Source organism: Crocodylus siamensis, chromosome 5 (genome assembly GCF_052110815.1).
Source record: "Crocodylus siamensis isolate JL-2025a chromosome 5, ASM5211081v1, whole genome shotgun sequence".
NCBI lineage: Eukaryota > Metazoa > Chordata > Crocodylia > Crocodylidae > Crocodylus > Crocodylus siamensis.
In genome coordinates this window covers 179,546,169-179,570,109 of record NC_143399.1, presented here as the reverse complement: position 1 = coordinate 179,570,109, position 23,941 = coordinate 179,546,169, and the positions used below count along the sequence as shown (strand labels likewise).

At 40.7% G+C, this 23,941-nt stretch overlaps 1 protein-coding gene across 2 annotated transcripts in view; it reads left to right on the top strand.

The window, feature by feature from the left end:
• Nucleotides 1–23,941, top strand: part of DNAJC1 (DnaJ heat shock protein family (Hsp40) member C1) — a 193,675-nt gene that overhangs the window by 156,425 nt on the left and 13,309 nt on the right. For both annotated transcript variants that reach the window (XM_090047307.1, XM_090047308.1), the window contains exon 9: nucleotides 18,461–18,580. In XM_090047307.1, coding sequence (XP_089903433.1) covers nucleotides 18,461–18,580 — 120 coding nt within the window. The remainder of the gene's footprint in view (nucleotides 1–18,460; nucleotides 18,581–23,941) is intronic.

The window sequence follows — 23,941 nt, the reverse complement described above, 5'->3', positions numbered from 1 at the left end:
AGGTGCTTTGCCCAATGGTAAAGTTTGTGTGTTTTCATCCTGAAGCATCCAAAGATAGCCAGTCCCAGTGTAGCTGGCCCAGCCAAAAGGAGCCAAAAGGACTGTCTGTCCCTTTTCTCCCCACAGGCATTCACAGAAAGAAACAGCCAGTCATACTGTAACTCAATACCCTTTTATTGTTCAGCGGGAATAGGTGAGTGGGGGGGGGTGTAAAACAAAGGAGGTTTAAAAGAAGAACACTGTTAGCAATTTCTAATACATTGAGTCATACAAAAAATGGGCTCAGAGGCCCTTTTAATACGCATCTAAATTACACAGTTGTAACCTACCAGCTAATTTTCAGGCATATCCACTGATTCATCCGAAGAGAAACTCTCTGGAGGTTCATGCTTGTCTGTGCCCCAAAATGACAACCGCCAGAAGAGAGGTAGAGGCAACTCCCCTCCCCTCAGGAATTTTACAGCCTAGGTGACCAGGTTGAACCAGGCAGCCAGTCAGTGTGAAACCAGAGGGGAGCTGGAATGTCCAAGGCCAGGGACAGACAGAGGGGGATTTCTTCACATGGCTTAACTACCCAGACTCCACAATGAGACGGTAAACTAGCTTAGCAGCCATATTAATCCAGTAGAAGTGGGAGATCGAGTATTGTTCTCTTTCACTGGTTTCTAGCATTGGGGGTTTCTCATAACAGACTTGCTTATAGTGGCACGAAGCACAAAGTATCACTTTCCTTCTCCAGAGGCTCTGCCACCATTTCCACTGCCTTCCTAATTCCATGGTAGAAGGCCCTGTTGTATGCCTTTCTCTCAGTCATATTATTCCCATGAGTTCTTGTAAAGATACTGAAAGACTGGGGCTGAATAATTCTGATAGCACTTGCTTGACCCAGGCAGGAATTTACCTGCCTCTGTGTTTTTACATGCTCTCTGAGAGTGATGATAAATTATGCCACCCAGACTTGCACTCATTCCATCTGACTGCCTGGATCCTGGATGGCTCTCACAGATGAGGACTCTCAACTCCCATTAGGAATGTCATAATGCTTTGCAGAAAGGCTTCCACTATGTAGACCTGCCTTGTGAAGTGGTCCAGATTCTTTGTGGTGCAATACGCAAGGTATTTTCTCACTGCTGCCATTATTCCTAAATATTTTAGCTGTGTTTGTGGAGATAGCATTCTTATTCTTTTTCATCCTTCTGTTTGCTAGGTTGAACCAGCCAAGGCCTTTTAGTTTTCTCATAAAGATATGTTCTCTCTTCCTAGCAGTTTGTCTTTTAATTTTAGTTTGAATTAATCTTTTTTTTAACGTGAGCAGACAGAATTCCAGATCACGATTTACCATGTCTTTTCCTGTTTAGTACACTTTTAATAGTCTCTAATGGAATTATCTTTTTTGATATGTCCTAATACTCTGTTTATTTTTTTTGTAGCCATGTCATTTCACTGACTAATGGCTAATATGCTTAGTCCTCCTATGTCATTTCTAACTGATAATCTCCAAGTATATAGCAGTTTATGAACTTCTACTTTATACTATTTAATTTTGTTATTCCAGTCTTCAGGCTAATCCATTTCTTCCTCAGTGATATTCTGATACTGATAATACCTTTCAAATTTGTGTTATCAGCAGATTGCATTAGCCAAATCATACTTTTTCAATATGGCGATTAATAAAAATGGTAATTAAGATCAATCCTATGATCAGTACTTAAGACACTCGATTAGTAACCTTTCCAGTCCAGCAGCTCTCTCTTCAGCAGAAGAAGCTGTTGCATCTGTTATGCAGTTTCTTACTCCACCTTTAATTTTTTAACTAATTCCAGTCTTCTGTCTCCAATGCTTACTGAAGTCCAGATAGATATAGATCTGGACTTCCATTTTTTTAAAAAACAAAACGTTGATTTAAATCTTTGTGTACCATGAAGTAAAGTTTGCAGTTACCTGTATCACCTTTTTTTTCTCTTGAATAAAGATACTATAACCCACAATTTGACATGCTGATTAGAAATCCTTGCTCCTGGACCTCCAATTTAATGTGCTAGTTCAGCTTTCCTTCTGGCCACCTTGGATCCACTGAGCTTCCGCTAGTCCACTTCCATACTTTAATCCTCAAACTATTTATCTTTGTACCCATCCTATACATTCTCTTATTTATTGAAAATTTAAAAATTAATTTAGAGTTTGCACTACACCGAGATTATTTTAAATATGGACTCTATCCTCACTGTATAGTAGACCCTTTCCTTGTTTCTCTATTTATGTAGCCAAAAAATCTTTTGCTGTTTGTTTTTAATTTTCATTCTGAAGTCTAATTCACCTTGACTTTTGGCAGTTTGTACTATAATAGTAATACTTCTAATGTTTAATAGCAGTACCACAGCTGTTGCACCGTGGGCAGGAATCAAAGCACAGTGCTTTTCTTTTGGGTATAAAATCAGTTTTGGGGGGCTGATTTTTGGGTAAGAGGTGTGTTTGATATATAAGAAAATATGGTGCATCAGTATTTTGAACAGGTGGTACAAGCTAATTGCCTTAAACTATTAACATAAGTTAATGACAGTCTGCTGTTTGTAAAATATCTATGTAACAAGGGTCCACCTGGCTCAATACAGCCCTGTATCTATATCAGTCTTTTGGGTATCACCTGCTTCTAAGTTTGTAGTTTTCAGCCTATTTAGACTTAAGGCACCTTTCGTTAGACTCTTGGCAGCTCTTGGAAAATGCCAGTTTTTAGCCTGTACATGTTTTTGAACCAGAGAAAGATAATAGAACAATTCTTCTGTTTCAGAGAACTCAAAAATCATAACAAATGAGTGCTTTTGGTACTATGGATTCCTATTTGAAATCTCTGAATGTATCTTGTGAATCATGTGCACTTGGTTACTCACTTAACAGTGTTAATATTGCATGGCACCATTAAAAGGATCTTGTAACAGCCCTGGTGCTGTAGTATCATGGTTGAGAATCACTAGCATAGGGTAAGAATTAAGTTCAGTTTTGTAGTGTTTTTAGATGTTTCATGGGTGGTTTGATTTTGTAGACAATTGATTTATATATATGAACATATACACACACGCACCTCCACTCCTTTTAAATATAAGACACTATATATAAATTGAGCATATATATATGTTCCTGACGTGTAGATGCAGCCTGGGATCTTTTTAAATTACACACATGTGCATGCACACAATTTTTAAATATAAAAACTGTGTGTGTGTGTGTGTGTGTGTGTGTGTGTGTGTGTGTGTGTGTGTGTATAACGGGGAAAAAAAAAAGGATCCCTGGATGCCTGTGCACCAGGAACTTCAAAGAGGTCAAAGCCTCTTGGTGAGTCTATCCAGCTCACTGACAGGCTCCTCTAGGGGTTGGGGAGCTATGGAACAGCCCTTTATCATGGTCCCCTGTGAAGTGCATACCTTAGTTGGGGTCCAGCCACGTGCCTGCCCATAGCGATTTTGTTTGTTTTGCTACACATTCGTAGCTCAACAAAAATAACCTCAGCTGGTGGACAGAATATTACTTCCTATGGCCCCAAAACAATGGCACGGTAAAATCATAGAAATGTAGGTCTGGAAGGGAGCTCGTGAGGTAATCTAGTCCAACCCCCTGCTGAAGGCAGGATCATTCCCAATGGAACCAAACAAGTGTTTGTCTAATCTGCTCTTAAAAATGTCTAAAGGTGGAGATTCTGCAACCACTGTTGTAGCCTGTTCCAATGCTTAACTATCCTCATAGCAAGAAAGTTGTAACCTAAATTTTCCTTGCTGTAATTTGAGACTCTGGCTGCCAATGATAGAATTAGGAACAGAGAATCTCCTTCCTTTTTGTAACCATCATCAGGTATTTGAAGACTGTTATCAAAGGCCCCTTCAGTCTACTCTTCTCCAGATCAAATAATAGTAGTTTTTTCAACCTTTCCTCATAGGTCATGTTTCGTAGACCTCTAATCATTTTTGTGTCTCTGCTGGATATTTTCTAATCTGTCTACATCTTTTTTGAAGTGAGGGGCCTGAAACTGAACATGGTACTCCAGGTGAGGCCTCATGAGTGCCATATAGAGCAGAAGAAACACTTCCCTTGATTTGCAAGAGGCACTCCTGTTAATGAAACCAAGTATGCTGTTGGCTTTTTTCTTTTTTGCAACAGAGCACACTGTTGGCTCATACTTAATTTATAAGATCGTAGAATTACAGGAAAGTAGGCCTGGAAGGAACCTTAAAAGTTCTAGTCTAGCCCCCTGCTCAAGGCACGATCAGCCCGGACTGAACCATCCCAGACAAGTGTTTGTTGAACCTGCTCTTGAAAATGTCCAGGGATAGAGATTGCACAACTTCTCTAGGTAGTCTTTTCCAATGCTTGACCACACTCAGGGTCAGGAAGTTCTTCCTAATCCCAGCCTAAATTTTCTCTGCTGCAGCTTGAGGCTGTTGCTATAAGTCATGTGACCTGCCTTACAGCCACAGAGAAAAGCCCATCTCTATTCTCTCTATAATTGCCTTTCATGTGTTTGAAGACTTAAAAATTCTCCCTTAGTCTTCTCTTCTCCAGACAAAATAACCTAGTCCTTTCCGCCTTTCCTCATAGATTCTGCTTCCCAGGCCTGTAATCATTTGCTGCTTTCTGCTGAACTGTGTTAAGTCTGTGCACATCTGGCATATTTTGCAACGAGCACATTGTTACCTTATATTTGGTTTATGATTTAGTGTAACCCCCTGGTCCATCTCTACAGTACTGTAGCTTTCATTCCCCAGCCTGTATTTGTGCATGCAATCATTTCATCCAAAGTGTGGGATTTTGCACCTCTGTTGACTTTAATCTCACTGTTTGCAAACCACTTCTCCCGTCTGTCTAGGTCATTCTGGATCTTAGCCTTACCTTCCATAGTGTCTGCAATTCTATCCAACTTGTCATCCACAAATTTGCTAAGCGTGAACTCAAACCAGTAACAAAGATGTTAAACAATACCATATCCTGGACAGACCACTTGGTAAGGGGTCCTCTGACTTCTTTAATCTCTAATTCCTAGTTGCCCAGGTGGTCGAGCACCTGCAGCCCCCTCACCAGGTCCCCTGGTGGGGCTGTGCACCTCCTGGGTTAGATGGAGGTCCTGTATTTTGGCTAGGAACCTACGTGAGCGGTCAGACCTGGCTGACTGCTCTTCCCAGCAGATGTCGGGAAAGTTCAGGTTGCCCATGATGACCACGTTTTTTGACCTAACTACCTCTGTGAGCTGACTTAAGAATTCCTGGTCTAGCTCTTCCCCTTGGTTGGGTGGTGTGTAGTAGACACCCACCATTAAGTCCCTTTCCCCTCGACTTCCTTGTATTCTAACCCAAAGCACTTCCTTGTGCCCCTCCTCTGACCTTGTACTACTTGATGAGGATGTGTATTCCTCCTTGATGTAGAGCACTACACTCCCACCTTTCCTCTCTGTCCTATCCCTCCTGTACAGCCTATAGCCCTTAATATTCACTGTCCAGTTGTACATTGGGTCCCACCGCGTTTCTGTGAGCCCCACTATGTCTGGGCTGGTGTCAGCTAGCAGGAGGGTAAGTTCCTCCTGCTTGTTCCCCATACTATGAGCGTTTGTGTAGAGGCATTTGAGGCCTCCTGAAGAGATGTGCACTGGCCCCCTAATCTCAGTACTGCCCTGGCCCCTGTTGCTTACCTGGGTACTTGTTCTGCTCATCATCGGTCTAGGCTGGGCTGTTCTTGTGGGTAACGCTTGGTTTAGTGGTCCAAGGCTTCCTCCACCCTCATTTTCCCCTTCCCCCAACCAGCCTAGTTTAAAGCCCACCAGAGGAGATCCACCAACCTAGAAGAGAACACATGCTTACCTTTGGGGAAAAGGTGGAGCCCATCCCACCCATGTCTCTTGTCCTGATGTGTGGGTCGTTGTCTAGGAAGCCAAAGCCCGCCTCAAGACACTATTCCCAAAGCCGGTCAGGCTCTTGTCTTATATTCAGGTAAATATGGTGTGAACATTTCTATTGATGCACAGTCCAAAATAGAATTCAGCTTGTTCTGAGCTTTAAAGTAGGGGTGCACTGATAGAGATTTTAGGGGCTGATACTGATAGCCAATTTTTAAGCAGGCATATCAGCCGATACCAATCTGATTTCCAATACGGCTGCCTCCAGCTGGTAAATCCGGTGTGGTAGAAGGGGTATGTGGTGGGGTAAATCAATGCCCCCAGTGGTGAGGGATGGGCTAGGGGCAGGGGTAGGTGCTGCCCATGGTGGGGAGGCGCAGAGCAGTGGCTTGTGGGACGGGAAGGCAGCTCCTGCTGCTTCTGGCATCCTGGGAGGGCATTGGGGGGGGGGTGCCTCCCAGATCTGCAGGGTGCTCTTCTTGGTGGGGGCTGGGCTCAGAGCAGGTGCTGGCTGTGCTGGGAGGATGCTACATCCACTCCAGATTTCACCACTGCTCTGCTCCAGTCCAATATTGGACCGATGTATGGGTGCATCTCTACTTTAAACTCTTGATTGCTCATAGGAATTAAAAAGATTTTGCATAAATATAACTACTTTGATTAGAAATAAGAGGGACTGGGGAGGTTGGTTTTTTTTAATGAAATAACTATACCAGTGCTGTACCTCATACAGACAAGATTATACCAGTACCAAATATATCTTTTGCAGTCCTAGTTTATTATTTGTCCTGTGAAAAAGCAAGCCACAATGATATAAGAATGCTGATGTACAGTTATGTCTATAGTTAAAGGTTCCACTGTTTTAACTATCTTTGGATGGTTAAAGCACAATGCATGTGCGTGGGTGTGCATGTATTGATAATGCCTTGCTATAGCAGTGACTTCCATAAGCAGAATGTTGCCCTGATTTGTGAGCTTCCAAGAAATTTCCCATCTGGAGGCTTGGTTTAAAGAATGTTGTCTTCATTTTTACTTACCTTTGTAAACTTTCTTGATAGACTGCATCTTACGTTATAAATGAAAATTCTCTAATTGCCTTTGTCTAGTTGCCAGAATTATTGCAAAGAGTTTGTGGAGTGGGCCTACCTACTTTGCTGTAAGTGACCAGTTTAATTTACAAAGCTCTTAAGAATCTTGCGCACAGTCCCTTGTTCCATTTTCTCTTTCTGTGCATTCCTCAGCAGCCCAGAGCAAGTGAAAAGCTGTCCTAAAGAGGCAGCCAAGAATTCCACCATGCTTCAAGGGAATCCTAGTGGTGCACAGAGCTGGCATAGCTGAACTGTATCACTTACTTCCTCCAACCTTGGTACAGGAGTAGGAGAGGTTAAAACAAAGTACCCTATCATACTTCCAAGCCTTTGGCTGGTAGCTTTAAACTGTGTACCTTAGAGCAGCTTTGGAGCTCCCTAAATTACAGAAGCTGTAACAACCCTCAGCCAGAAGAGAAAGGGAACAGAAAGGAAACACTTTTCCTGATTGACTCAGATTTGTTGATAGAGCTTTTGGTTTCAAGGTGGTCACACTCTCTTTTTATTAATTCACTAGTCAGAAAGCAGTATTGTATGTCAACAATCAGCTCCTAAAGATCAGAATGGCTTCTGAGTCCTGCTTCCTTTCCCCCTCCTTTCCTTATCTGCAGATATAGAGCTGAAAGTGAATACTTAATGTCACTTAATTTTTTCAGTGTAAAGAATGTTCCAGATCAGGGCTTTTGAACTTTTCTGCTAGTGTTCTAGGATATTCTTTCTGGGGTGTGTGTATTCCTTTGTTTCAACATACTTTTTTTCCCCCCTTGATCTTCAGTGTAATTATGATTTATTTGTGACTTTTCATAAACTTGTTAAACATTTAGTCTATAAATAGACTTTTACTACTGCAGTGGCAAAATGCTATAGTATTTCTTGCAATCTGGGCAAAAAAACCTAGCCATCTTCTTGATTTTTTTTTTTTCTAGATTTTCCAAATGTCTTGGCTTAATTGACATTTTAGAGGAAAGTAAACTAACTATTAAATAACTGACATAGAGCATGAAGGATATTTATGAATGCCATAGTTACTATTTTGTAATATTGTATATTTACCTATTTCATCCTCTGCTTTTCAAATAAGTGCTGACAAATAGAAATTATTTATTTGTAAACTTTATTAAATTATTAGACTTAGGTTACACGAACATGCGCACGTGCTCTCTGTCTAGCAGAAGGACCTGTTCTTTGTCTGGGTTGTTATTTTTTTTATTGCAGTGTTTGTCTATTTTCAAAGAACTTAGTAACATTTAGGTAAAAAATATTGTTTATTTTTAAAGAACATAGTACAATATAGTTAACATGGAGCAACATTTTAAATGACATCCAAATTAATGATCTTTATTGTAGAACTTTTTTGTAAACAATGCTCGTGGTGTTTCCTGTTGGCAGCAGTATATACAACCCTCTTTAACTGCCAACTCTTGAGCAAACCACACATAACTCCATGTGGAAAGCATTGTTCCCTTAAATGGTCACTGGAAGCCCCAAAAACAGTCAAGTGAAAAGTAACCCATCTGTAATTTTCTTTGTGTGGTATTCAGTAGCTCTGTGCAAAGTGCCTAGTATTCATTTCAGATTCGAATTCAGCTGATTCAGAGGACAGTGATTTGAATCACTGTCCTGAATCTATAGCGGCGGAATCTGATTCAGAGATTCGGCCACTGCCGAATCCCTGAATCAAACGGCCCCATCCCCTGCCCACTCTCCCAGCCCCATCAACGACTGCCCCACCCGGCCCCAGTGTCTAGGCTGTTTCGGGTGGAGGAAAGAAAGAAAAAGCCCTGCACTTGCTGGCTGCTGCCAGATGGGTGGGCGATCTCTGCTGCCCCCCACTACCCCGCATTGCAAGGGGGGGGCTCTGCTATGAGTCCCCAGAAGCCCCAGTGGCTGCTGCAGCAGCTGGTGGGTGCAAGGCTTCTTTTTATTTTATTTTATTTCATTTTTTTAAAGAGCTGGGATGCTGGGGCCAGGTGGGGCAGTTATTGATGGGGCTGGGAGAGTGGGTGGGGCTCAGGGGATGCCCAGGGTGGGTAGGGGAACAGGCAGGGGATGGGGCCTGGTAGGGGTCCCCCATGGTCCTCTCTCCCCTCCCCCAGCCCCCCTCCCCTGCCCCTTACTTACCAGCATAGCATCCAGGTCCAGCTCCCTGCAACAGCAAGTGGGGACTGCCTGAATCTCCAGAGCTCTCCAAATCTTTTCCAAATTGATTAAGAGAGCTTTGAATCAATTTGGACCTTTTTATTGGTCTCCTAGTTCTATTTGGAATCGGAAATTTGGCTGCTGAATCAAGCTGAATTTCCTCCAAATCGAATCAACACCCAAAGCTTCATACAGCCCTAGTGTTCAGTGATTTTGAAAGGTTTGGAGTAGATAGGATGAGCCATTCTTAATTTGGACATTTAGGTATAAGTGAACATACATACTGACATACACTTCATTTTATAATAATGACAATTGAACTGAACTCACAGCATCCAAAATGTAGTGGTACCAGTTTATCTGAGAAGCGAAGTAATCCCAGTCACTGAAAGCCCCCAAAAGAGTCAAGTGAAAAATAACCCACCTAGAATTTTCTTTGGGTAGTATTCAGTGATTTTGGAAAGTTTGGAGTAGATAGGACCAGCCATTCTCGAGTTACAAGTGAACAGACTTACACTTCGTGTGTGTGTGTGTATGTGTGTGTGTGTGTGTGTGTGTGTGTGTAAATTTGTAAACTTAATGCAATTATTGGGCCTTGATTTTATATACTCAGTGAAAAATCCATAAATTTTACCATTTCTTGGACTTTGATTTTATATAATTATATTTAATCTGTTGGCAGTGTATGTGTAAAAATCAAAGTCCAATAATTTCATAAAGTTTATAAATAATAATTCTCTCACACACATATATCCATCATTATTTATATATAAATCCTTGCCACCTTAACTATTTCAGGAATTCATAGCTTACTTTCACAGTTAAGAGCCCAGAGTTGGGGACTTCCTCAATGGGAAGATAGGACGGGATGCAATCTTTTGGGTCACTGAGCCTATCCCTTACTATCACAGGCAACCATATCATAGAGAGTAAATTCCTGAGATTTGGTTTACAGCTTCTTCTGGATCAGATTTCCAAAATCTGTGGCCATATTTGGAATTCTTTTAGTCCAAGAATGATTTGGGCAACCATTCTTTTTGTAGTGGTTAGAATGTTTAAATGGTTTTTTATATTCAAGCTACTTTGATTTGGGTTTTCTTAGCATGATCATTGAAGGGATGGTGTCTAACCCTAATGCTGTACCCATTTTGGAATAATTGACAATGCTTTTGACATGATCTTCTGGCTCTCCTTTTTTAAATGCAAATATGCAGAATCTAGTGCTAAGCCTTGTGACTCTCTTGCATTTTGAAGCATGGAAACTACATGTGGGCTGTGGAAGAATTTCTGGCAAACAATTTCCCTCTATTAAAAGATTGTGGAAGATATTTTGAACTTAGCATTATTTCAGTGTAGTAGGTCACTTGTTCTAGTTGGGTTGCATCTATACAAGAGTATTTATTTTAAACCCTTTTTTTATTTTAATGAAAGACTAGACAGACCTCTGAGGGCTGAAGTGCAGAACAAGTGCAGGATGAATAAACAGCCCTAATATTGCCCACAATAGACCTTGTGGACCATTTTTTAAGGATAAGGTGGTCATTCTGTGCCCACATTCTTTTAAATTTCAGGCTCTCTGCTGCTGATGCTCTCAGTTGTGGCATGTTTTGTAACCTGGATAGGTGTCCCAGTAGAAACAGGAAGCCCTGACTCCCACCTCCAACCAAGTCACTTAGTTTACACCTATTGTTTCATAGTTTCATAGTTTGTAGAGTCGGAAGGGACCTGAGCAGATCATCTAGTCCGACCCCCTGCCATGGCAGGAAAGAATACTGGGGTCAAATGACCCCAGCAAGATGTTCATCTAACTCCTCTTAAACACCCCCAGGGTAGGAGCCTGCACCACTTCTCTTGGAAGCTGGTTCCAGACCCTAGCCGCCCTGACCATGAAGTAGCGCCTCCTGATAGTTAACCTAAATCTACCCTCTGCCAGCTTGTGACCGTTATTCCTGGTCACTCCTGGCAGTGCTCAGGGAAACAGTGACTTCCCCAATGCCTGCTGATCCCCCCTGACTAGTTTATAACAGGCCACAAGATCCCCCCTCAGCCTTCTCTTTTGGAGGCTGAACAGGTTCAGGTCCCGCAGCCTCTCCTCATAGGGCCTGCCCTGCTGCCCCCTGATCATGCGAGTGGCCCTCCTCTGGACCCTCTCCATGCTGTCCACATCCCTCTTGAAGTGTGGCGCCCAGAATTGGACGCAATACTCCAGCTGTGGCCTGACCAGTGCCGCATAGAGGGGGAGGATCACCTCCTTGGACCTGCTCGAAATGCATCTGTGGATGCATGCCAAGGTGCGGTTGGCCTTCCTGACTGCCTCTCCACACTGCCGGCCCATGTTCGTCTTGGAGTCAATGATGACCCCCAGATCCCTTTCCACCTCCGTGCTGATAAGAGGGGAGTTCCCCAACCTGTAGGTATGGTGCCGGTTGTTCCTCCCGAGGTGCATCACCTTGCACTTGTCTGTGTTGAAACCCATCCTATTCTCGTCTGCCCACCCTTGTAACCTGTCAAGGTCTGATTGTAGCCTGTTGCATCCTTCCAATGTACCCATGTCCCCCCACATCTTAGTGTCATCAGCAGATTTGAACAGGGTGCTTTTTACCCTGTGTTCTTAAAGGCAGGGGCTTACATGTTTGTATAGCACTTAGAGAACTATCCTGAATTCACCTGCACTGCTAAGTGCTGGCTAATACAAAATTATCTTTTTAAAAGGCTCCAGATGTGCAGATCTTGGATTTATAAACATAGAAATGAATAGTGAGCAGGGATAGAAAAATGAGATCAATACTAAAATACTATGTACAGTTGTTCTACCTGCATTTTTTTTAAAAGGATATTATTTCCCAATTTGGTTGAAGGAATCTTCCTTTTTGAATATTACTGGGTTTCTAAATCTGCCCTTGCCATATGTTGATTCTTCCTTCTGACTTCTGTGCAAGGCAGATCAGAGGGATCCACATATCCAGTAGGTGTGACATCCTTCCTTCATACCTTGGGGAAAAAAAGGGAGCATGAGATAAAACTTCACATGTTTCTGCTCAGCAGTTTCATCGGATTATCCTTTAGTTCTGGCATCGGGTTTTCAGATTGGCACTACTACCTTGTTCTGGTGCCCCATCCTTCTTAAAGGTAGTGCATCAGTCAACACTGACCTACTACTTCAGGTTGAAGAGTGAGTCAGTGTTATTGGGTGGTTACTTCAGGAGCAAGTCTCCTCTCTCTCAGCACTCTCTTGCCCCTCGTTGATCACTTGTGTGGCTGCATCCGACACAGCTGATCCAATTGATTGGCAGAGATGAATGTCACCTAGGGCTGCTGTCCTGGAGGATTGGGCCTTGGCAGTCCCAGGGATCCAGGGTCCCAATCTTGGGGGACAACAGCCCTGGGTGCCTGGCCCCAACCTGGGGTACCACAGGGAACTCCATGCATTCCCTGCTCTGTGCTTGCAGACACAAGCCCTGGGATCTCCTGCCAGAGCATTTCAAGAGCATGCATCTGCAAGTGTTGAGCCCCTAGGGAACCTCATGGTGTTCCTTTGTTCTGCAGCATGAAATGTACTTCCCAGGATCCTCTGCAGGGGAACTGCCACTATGCAAACCTGCCATTGCAGAACAGGGAATGTAGGGGGTTCTCCTGGATTGGGGCTGGGCACCAGGGCATTGTTTCACAGGATTGGGACCCTGCAGCCCCAGGATTACCTGCTGGGCGGCTGGAAAGCATGGTCAGCCCTGGGCTGCCCACAGTCTTGCAGCATCCACAGTGAAAAAGACAACACAAACTATCAATAAGAATCATCACAACACCATTTTTGGGCACTTGGGGCATGACAAGCAGCAGGGACATCTGTTTGCTTGAATTTTGCTTTGATATAAACATTTTTACAGCAGCAGGGAGACATCTGTTTGCTGCCTGGGTCCACCTGCTCCTGCAGACTTGATTCGTAGTATACCAAGAGGTATATGAAAAGTTCCTCTCTCAAACTGGCATTACCATCAGACCAAACAAGTCCCTGTGCTGCAGCCACCCTGGCCCTATTTGGGCCATCATGAACATAGATGACATCATGCCAGTTGGTACCAGATTTATGGACTCTAGTACTAAGTTCCTTAACCCATATCACTGGCAGTCTCTCACAGTTGAAGATCATCTTCTCTGTGGGTCCAGAGATGGCTGACAAGGCTTGTCTAGGATCAAAAGACTCTGTTGCACTCAGGCACAAGTTTCCATGTGGGGTGGGTGGATCTAGGTTCTTGGTTTAGTCCTTAACAGGCTGTTTTTGCTACTCCCAGTTTTCTGTTTCCTGTTGTCATCATAAGGTTTCAAAGTACTGAGATCCTGGCAGCAGACTCTTCCTCCATTTGGGGCAGTCCTGGGTGATAGTTTCCCACAAGTAGATATCAATGCTGCATTTTTTTCAAGTTGGCCTAGAGGATGTCCTTGAAGCACTTTCTTTGCCTTCCTCTTGAACATACGTCTTGACTGAATAAAACCTGCTTTGGGAGTCTGGATACAGACATCCCAATGATATTTCTAGCCCAGCAAACTTGATGTCAGATGGTCAACCCTCAGTGCTTGTAGCGTTTGCTTACTTGATTTTCTATGCTTATCACATCAAAGTGCATCTCTTTTCCTCTGCTTCCTCACCTTTCTCAGGACAGTGACTACACACAAGCCTGCCCTTGCTTCACTTAATCACATGGATGCCAGATAGTTCTTGCAGCTAGAGTGCATCTACTTTACCCTTGTCAGGGATGTTCTGACATACACAGTAGATGGCCTCTGGAAGGTCCTTACTTTACTATTGTGTTTGTCATTTGTGCCAGTAGTATTCTGTTCAGTTCTTTACCTTTCCATGAAGTTGGCTTACCTGGTGACAGTCTTATCAGCTGGACAAGTCAGAGAGAGCCAAGCCCTATTGTTGGAGCCACTATATGTGACCTTCTAGAGAGACAAGGTGGTACTACATACTCACCCTAAGTTCCTGCTGAATAATCTCTGAATCCCATCTTAGTCAAGAAATTTCCTTGCCAATCTTCTTTCTAAGACCATATGTTTTCCATGTTAAGGCTACTTTCCCTCTTCCAGCGTGGCACCACCTGGTCCATCCAGGTGCGCACCACTTCGAGGCCCAATGACTCGATACCAGGGTGGAATGGCATCAGCAGAGGAAGCAGAAGGAGACCAAACCGGGATTGCAAATCCCACTTCCCCGTGCAAAAACATGCCCTCGTTACCAAAGAATGTGTGCATTCGGAATTGGGCTCCTCAGTCATCTGAGGACCCATCAAGCCTGACAGACATCATCCTTGACTTTGAGGGACTGTGGCTGCTGCTGCTTTTCCTTATCCTATATGTGAAGAGAGGCCTAGCCTATTACTTGCATGTAATCATACAACTTTTCAGGAGGTCTTCACACTGATTTGGAGCCATAATTTAGAAATATGAGGGTTTGGCCGCTTCATCCTAAAGACTTTTTACTATCATCTCCAGATGTATGACTCCACTATAAAATGACCAAGCTAGACTCATCCCCTGTGATTTGAGCTGATTTGGCTGGGGCCTAGGTCACCTCTGTTGCCTCTCTGCATGCTGTAGTTGTGCCCTCAGGTGACTGTTACACTGTTTCATTCAAACTATGGTAACCATTGTGCAAGTGTAAAGGCAATTATGAGTGACACCTCCTTTGATTTTTTGCCTGTAGGACTCTTGAATCCCATGTCCAGGTATTTGTAGGCATTGCTTTGGAGTCACCCACATGTGAGAATGTGAGCAGCAGCTCAAGGGAGAAGAGCAAATTATTTATGTGTAAATGAAGTTTGACAGGTGTTCTCTACCACATTTGAATTTGCCTTCCTTTCCCTCTTCCTCAAAGTTGAAGTTGAGAGGAAACTGAGGAGAAGGGGTGCTTTAGCCCCTTGTGGGGAGGCAAAGAAGGGTCTGGAGGATATACTATAAATAATGCTAAGGTAAAAAGTCTCTGGTCAGAGACTCAAGGGCCTGAACTTACTCCATGAAAATGTGTGTTTTTATGGAGAAGGCATGTCAAAGAACACCAATTACTGGTATGTAGCTTATTTTTTCTCCTATCAAATTAATAGATGGATTTTGTTGTGAATGCTAACATACAAGTGCTTCTAATTTTTTATCTGTATTACTGTTTGTGGTTGCATAATTCCTAATGCTCTTAACAATTCTGTATTTGGAGACAGACTTTTTTTTCTTGAAAACAAATGTTATTCCATGTTCTGTAATTTAAAAGTAGAATTGTTTGTTTAAAAATAAGATATCTAATATTATAATTGCTTGTGCAGTAAGAAGCAGTATGTAATAACAAAAGGTAAATGTATGTAGTGCTGGTACATGATAAATTACGTTCATATTTTCTCCTTAGAAGTTACAGTAGAGTTTATGTAAACTGAAGCTTCAATATTATGAGTCTTACAAGGGAACATAATTTTGGGCAAAAGCTTTGAATTTTTATATTTGTAAAAGCAATTTATTCTTTTTTTCATGTTAAATGCTACAGTTCATAACTCTGCTTACTTTTCACTTTGTATTCAGTATGGAGAGTTAATCCCAGAGCAGGGCTTTTCTGATGCAAAATCTGAATGCTTGTGTAGTCATAACAGCTGTCCCCTCACCATGTGGCATCTTCCATTACTTTACTGTAGAGATTAATTTTGGCCCAATATTTCAGTAATATTGGACACACATGGTTTTAAGTGACAAAGCAGTATGCTTATGCATTCATTTGACACTCACAGTTACAGTTGGGTCCAGATTAGAACAGGGAGAATACATTCACACCATGACCACCCTCATGGCTGCTTGTAGTAGTTGGAACACAGTAGGCGCTGTTGCATCTAAAGATACAATTTAACTATTGCTAAGGAATTGCAAATTCACCAGAACTCTCTGCAACCATAGTGGTTAGCAATAGATTTCTAAAATAGCTCTATCAAAGAACTTCTGACCTATCAAAATTTAGTTCTTTATTTTTTAATTTATTTTAATTTACCATATTATTTAAATAATGTAATTAAATATTCTGCTGACACAGCTACACATAGGGTTGTGTTGTTCAATTTAAGGACAGTAGGTTTTTATTAGAATTTCTGTAAATCCTGATGGCTTTCAAATAAGAAGAGTTAACATTAAAGCTTGAATTTTGTAATACATGCAGGATTTCAAATATGCAGCATATCTAAGGATGTAAACTTAAACATTCTTTTAAAGGATTTAAAAGAATTCAAGAAGTTTGTTATTTCTGAAATGCTTGCATCAGTGCAGAGACATGAGTGATTTTTTTTGTGTTAAACTTTGGAAACATTACATTTATGCTCTGAATCGTATATTGAGATATGTACTACAGTTTCTTTGCGTCTTGCAAGTATTAATATTTAAATCAAATGTAAAACACCTTTCATATGTTACTGAAATTAAATTGCACATATACTAAGGCTTTCATTCAGTGTGTGAATTTTTATAACTTCTATGAAATGTTTTGGTAAAAACTTAATTTTTTTATACTTCTCTACTTAGCCTGTTTATTTGAAGAAAAACAAAAAACCCAACCTCCCATATATAATGATGGGGTATTAGCTCCAAAATTAGAATGTGAATAAGTAGCCCCATCTCAGTTATGGAAATAAATCAAGAAAGACCTTTTAATATAGAGCAATGTGTGTAATTATTTTTTACAATAATAAAATAAGGTTACTGTGTGATGCTGGGAAATGTTATGTTTTTAGCATTTCTTTATGTGGGCCACCAACATACTTTTACTATACAAGTAATAAAGCCACATGCAAGCACACTGCTCTTTGTTTTATTTAACTTTCATAAGTAATTAATTCATGCTTGTGTGAAGGCTATATAAATATGAATATTTGAGCTTGCAGCATTTAATGAACAGAATTACATGGCTATAAAATAGAGCGATTGATAAAACTGTCTTTACTATTGGCTATTATTTACTGTCTCTTAAGTGGCAGGTTGTATTTATGCCAATTTATCTGCTTCAGGGAACATTCTTGATAGCAGAACAAAGTGAATAAAAGTAGTTTGCTTTGCAAATGAATGCAAATAGTAGAGCCTTTCGGGAAGCTCTTTAACAGGAGCACTGCACTTTGATTATGAGTGAAGCTGCCATTTGGACATGGTGAAAAGAGCACGCTTGAACCATTGATTGGGGGAGACAGTAAAAAGTCAGGAAGGGCCCCGTTAAGCTTGCAGTGCAGCAGGCGGATGTCAGTGTGGTTAGAGCACAGTGGGAGAATGACAGGCAGGATTAGTGTCAGGGAGAAGCTTTGCTGTAGCTCTGGAGATGGTCCCTGGGGTCACTCACCTCTGACTGTTGTTCTGTGCTGATGGCTCTGTAATGCAAACTTCTTGATGTATGCCTGTTCATTATCGGAAATGGTGATTAGGAGAGGTATTTGTCAAAAAGGATTCTTTAAAAAAAAAATAGAAATGATAAACTACTGATTATTACAAAAGCCCAGTTCTGTAGTTGTTACTTTAACTGTATTGCAGTCTGATGCAGCATCTTTTTCTTTCCTAAGAGGGATCTCAGCATACAGAGTTTGAATAGCTTAGAATGTTACAATTATAGCTGAGGAACCAGGGTTTCATGCTTTGCTCAATTCAGTTTGGTTGTAATAAAGAAGGAAATTGTTTACAGTTTGCCTTATGCTGTTTGAGTCAAACACTGCTTTACACTTTGGTTATTGGGCCTTGTTGCTCTTTGACAATCTCCAGTTTCTTTGTTATCTTGGAAGGTATTGGCTCTGGTTGCTGTTTTAAAAAACATTATATTAATACCTCAGTGAAATACAGAATCAGCACATTCTGTTCCTGGATCATTCAGTATATGAAAAGATGCATACATTATTTTGGCTTTGACAAAATGACTGAATTGGGCATACTGCTGTAAAATATACATTCATAAATAAAGTTCAGGAATATTGTAATTTATTTTAATTAAAAGGACTTTTTTTCTTAATTTGTTTCTTCCTTTATAAGTCATTTGCACTTGAGCAGAATTTCAGCATTATCGAAAACATTATTTTAAACTGATTTGATATTTAAATGTGTTGTTTATTGTACATGTGGTTACACAGGCATCTGTGTATTAAGATTTTTAATATTTCACTGACTGTTCTTTTTATGTTTATCCTCTGACATAATGGAGAGAGACAGTGCTAGATAAGGATTCATAACACTATTAAGTTGCATTGTTTGTTATTATTTTCATTATTTGATTAATGTATTTTAAATCTTTTGTTCTATATTTTATCCAACTGATTTTTTTTTTCCTATTTCCTAACAAAATAAATATTTTACAAATGTTTTACAGGCCCCTGAATGGACAGAAGAGGACCTTAGCCAGCTGACAAGAAGTATGGTTAAGTTCCCAGGGGGGACCCCAGGTCGATGGGAAAAGATTGCTCACGAATTAGGTCGATCAGTGGCAGATGTGAGTTTGCTCAGATTTGCATTGTATGGAGAATGACAGACCAGAACAAGGCAGGCAGTGTAGAAGGCCTGCATAGATGGGGTCCAACATTGTCTTTTGAGAGAAGCTACAATCCTTTTAGGACCTGGAAGTGAACCATTAACTGACTAAGCAAGAAGCAGATGTCAGCCAGTCCCTCGCTCCACAATTAACAGCTGTAACTGATCAGCTGTATGGGGGATTCTGGTGCTTAGAGACCTGAGCTACTGTAACTTGATAACAGGAAAACAATGCCAGTTTTAGTGCTTGTAGTAACTCCTTTTAACTGCAAAATAACATTTGTGAGACTTAGTTAAAGATTACATTTCTGTTTAAGCCAGGTCTTAAAAAAAATTAGTACAACTCAGCTAATAGTGTTTAGACAGGTGGCTTCCATTCATTACACTGAAATATTTCTCAAGGAGCATAAAACAAGTGTTATGAGACTGATATTACTGTTGTCCATTTTTCTAGATTATACTATAAGGTACTATGTGAAAAGGTACTGTGCAGAATGATTAATATCCTTGTTGAAATATATATTTTTATAGCAATGTGCCATATATCAAAGTTTGTACTAAGGATTTAAAGTGTTATGATCCTGAAAACCCCAGGGACTAGGCTGTAAAATAATTTTCCTTTTCAAGCAGTAGATCACTAGGACCAGCCCTTTCAATTGACCCTATTCCAAAGGCTCTGGAGGGGTTAATGAGTATAAGGTAAAAATGTTTAATTCTGTTGATGCTCCTTTTGAGACCCGATGTCTTAAATTTATTAATGAAAAACTAGCAGAGAGAATTCCTGAAAAGAAAACTTCTGTTTAATCACAAAGGTGTGCCTTGTCTTTGTGCCTACATCATCTCTCTCAAACAGCCATCTCTTTTCCTCTTACATATAGGGAGTAGTTTGGAACACCTCATATAGGAAAGATATTTTAGAAGAATTTTTTTCTACTCATTAAGAATGTACAGAAGAGGAGGAATCTAGAAGGCAGCCTCTTAGCTCAGGGTTGATAAAAAGATAATCTTCTTATCAGTTTATACATTGATAATTTTTTTATCAATTTATACATTGTTTGGACACACATGAAAAGGTAGTTGTTCTAAATTTCATTATTCTATATAATATTGTTGTTTTAATGTGCTTTTTGGAAACAGAGCACATTCGTGCCTATCTTGATGTCATTAACAAGTGACTTATATTTTTTTTTACCGGCAAGCTATAGGAATTGTGATGTGAATGTGACTGAGGAACTGTACTGTAGAGAGTGAAATATATTGCATTCTGTTTAGAGTCCGGGGTTTCTTGCACTTAACATTACTGACCAGGAAGGGTCTTTTGAAAAGAAAGGCACTTTTATTACTTAATCTTTCTTGGGAAAATAATTTACTGTATACAACTCGATGGATTGACAAGTATGAAAGGAAAGTATTTTACAGAGACTTTCCCAAAACCTACTGAGCAAAATCTGCCTGACATGGCTTTTAAACTTATTACAGTCCCTCTCATACTAGTGGGTCTTCCAAAAAAAAAAAAAAAAGTAAAACCCTGAGCTAAGAGGCTGCCTTCTAGATTCCTCCTCTTCTGTACATTCTTAATGAGTAGAAAAAAATTCTTCTAAAATATCTTTCATATATGAGGTGTTCCAAACTGCTGCCTGTATGTAAGAGGAAAAGAGATGGCTGTTTGAGAGAGATGATGTAGCCAATGTGTCCTTTCTCTTCTGACCCATGTAGTGAGATCTGAGAAAGGTAGGTCCTGTAAGAACTGTTGCTGAGCTAGTAAGGAAAACAGAATCTTAAAGAGATTTTTTTAATAAGATGAAAAAAGGTATGCAAATAACCAGCCATAACATCAATTTCAATTGCCCTAACAGTAAGGTAACTTATGTAAATTGTGTCTTACAACAGGGGAGGCTGACCTGTGGCATGCATGATGCCACGTGGCATGAGCAGCCTCTGTGTGTGGCACATGGCAGACTGGGGAGGCAACAGGCAGAACAGTGGCAGATCAAACGGAGTAGAAAGGCAGAGCATCAGGGTAGGGAGCAGAAGGCAGAGAAGCAGCTGCATCTGGAAACAAAAGGCAGGGAGCAGAAAGCTGAGCAGCTGATTGGGTTAGGGAAAGGAATCAGAGTGGCTCTTGGGGAGGGCATGAGGTTAACTTTTGGCATGCCTGTCAAAAAGGTTGGCCCCCATGGTCTTACAGTATGCTTTTTTTTCTGAACATTTTCCCCTATTGCTGCTGCCTGTGCATCTCCAGTAATGTAGGCAGGTCAGCAGTGGTTGCTATTACCTATGTCACTGTATTGCACAGTTTCTCTCTTAAGTGTTCAGTAGGATGGTGCTTAAAGTGACAGCAGCTGTCTGAACATCTCCGTACACCTGCTCCCTCACAGATGCTTCTACTGTTGTTTCATTGGCGTGAGAAACACTGAAGTTAGAAATTGCCATAGATGCAGCTATCAACTGTGAATTTTAGGATCTGGCCATGACATACATGTTATCCCTTTAAACTTGTCAAAAATGACATGGAATCTTAATTTATAGCCTACCCTAACATTAGCCAGGCCAGAGAGACATTGACTTTGTCCAGTCTAAAAATGAAACAACTCTTAATTTGACCTTCAATGGAAGGTAGGTAGAAACTACAAACTGCTTGTTTTAGTCAATTGATTGCTTTATTATAGAATAAAGAAGCTTAAAAGTTTTTTACAATAAATTTTGCTTACACTTTCCTTAGAAATATCAAGAATAGCAAATTTTATTTTTCTTTGCATAGACAAAATCATTGTTTTAGGACTGACAAATTAGCATTTGAACGAAAGGGCGTGTTGCTTGAATGTATTTAGCAGCACTTAGCTAAATAGGTATTTACAAAGGTCATATTTTGATGTAGAATAAGTGAAATTATTCCCTCCTTTTAGTTGCTTAGTTTTTTAATATCTTGTGATATCATAATGACAGTAGCTTTCATCAGTCAGCTCAGGTCCTTCAGAAAAATATGAGCAGAAAGAAATAATTTCCCCAATGTTGTTTTTTAAAAAAAAAAAGAAAAGCAAAGCCAAAAAATAAGGAACAACAACAAAGACCAGCAGAATTTCCTTCTCAATATACTTTTGCAGGTCATCTTAAGCTTCTTCCTGTTGTTGTTAGTGATTTGCGATGCCAAATTGTTCTGAGGTCATGTTTTCTACTGCAGTTCTTAAGCAGAATTAAGTGATTTAAGGAGTGTGTTCCTGGGTGTCATCAGCTTGTCAGATCCTTAGTGTTATTTTAAGTTAGTCTTTTGTGTTTTCGTGTGTTTACTTCTGTATGTTGTTTTTTTAATTTCTACCTTGACACAGTATGTCACGTAAGATGCTCTGTGACAGTTTTTAAAGGTGACCTGTTTTTTTTTTTAACTGGACCTTTTAAATGAAAAACAATATTCTGAAAAGTTTGCTTTTAACCTCTTGACCCCAAAAAGGAGAGAAAAAGAAAGACTTTCCTGCTTAGATAAACCTGAAATATAAAGTCAATTTTTCCTTGTTTGTAGTAGAGGAAACCTTTGATATATCAGAGGACAATGAAAATATGTATTGTGAACTCTCTCACTGAAATAAGTAGGCAAAGACATTGAATCTTCTTAACAGAGACAACATATCTCCAAATGTTAGGCATAAAAACTAAATAGTAGATGTGCACCTATACATAGGTCCGATACCGGATTGGTATCGATATAAAGAAAATTTGCTATATTGGAAATCAGTGCAATGGGGTTGATAGTTTGGCCGATTAAATGCCCATGCTGTGTGCAGCATACAGGCAGTGAGGAGCATAGCTTGGCAGTGTGGAGAGCTGCCTCCAGCTGGTCAATCCGTGTGGTGAAAAGGGAGTGGGGAGGGAAGAGGTGTGGAGGAGCAGATCAACACCCCCCCATGGTGAGGGAGGGGGCAGAGGGTGCCCAGCTGGGGCAGGATAAAACTGAGGCTAGTGGGGGGGGAGTGGCTCCTGTGTTGCTTGCACTGGGAGGGTAAGGGGGGCACATATTCCACCCAGATCTGCGTGGGGTGGGGGGCTGATATGCCTCCTTAAATATCAGCTATTGTTATCAGCCCCAAAAAATCTCTATCTGTGCACCCCTACTAAATAGACATCAATGAAAACAAACACTAGGGGTGCCTGTACACATGCTCCAACATACTGTAACTACAGTGTGTTGGAGCAGACTTGATTTAATTGAGATGGTAATTACTGCGCTCCAGCAGACAACAGTGTCACATGTATCAGCATCCCTGTGCTGAAAAATGGCAGCAGGGACATTTTAACTAAAGCTTGTGTCTCTCCCCCTTGTCCCGGAGCATGTGTATAAACGTCCTATATCAGTAATCTGTCTAGAAAACCCTTTGCTTTTCAGTTGTTCAGCTTTTACTCATGCGCGCTAATAATGTTGTCATAGGCTTCTCATTGTCAAAACAGGTCTGTGTTTATTGTAGGATAACTAACACGTAAAAATAATGTGAAAAATTCTAGTGGAGACAAGGTATGCTGGTTTTTAGCATAGGGTATCAAGATCAGGTCAGAATTCTGCCTACAGTTCACCTCACCTACAACTTCACAGTTAAAACTAACAGTACACTTTCTTGACTACAGTTTAATAGAGGATAGTGTTTGTATGCTAGTTTCTCACTATTAAACAAACAAGCAAACAAACTTTTTGCAGTGCTTTAGTCTTCCTGGGTAGATGCACTTACATTTTTAAGGTAAGCACCAATAGAAAACAGCATTTTTTCTTTTAAACAAAAAGCATTTTAAAAAAATAAAACAAACTTTTCCAAGCTACCTTACCACATTTAAAGGTGGGGGGAAGAGGCATGCAAAATGTTTTTCTTTCCTTTGCAGTTACCTTTTGACTTATTTATGCATACAGGGTTTTCTGTTTCATGCTGAAATATTTAAAGAACATGTCCCTCTAGAAATTTTCATTTATAGTAGTATTGTCTGCTGAAGAAATCTAAGGATAATTACTCCTAGACGAATGTTAATGGATTTGGAAAAGCAATTCATGCACAGAAATGTTGGTTGTGACTTCTAAATTCCTTGTGTTGTCAGATTCCACTTTTAGAAATGTCGTGAGGCTGGGGGAGCCCTTGCCCAGCAGCTAAGAGCTGGCATAAGCAGAGATGAAGCCTCCCTGTTCCATGTTTGGCCGAACAGAGAACAAAGGAAGTTCTAGGAAAAGGAGGCCATAAGAAAGCAGAGTAATCCTTAATTGCTCAGTCACTTGAACTCTGTGCTATGCAATATGTGGTATAGTAGCACTGTGGGAACCTCTTTCCAAAGTAGCTTGTGTGCTGTGTGC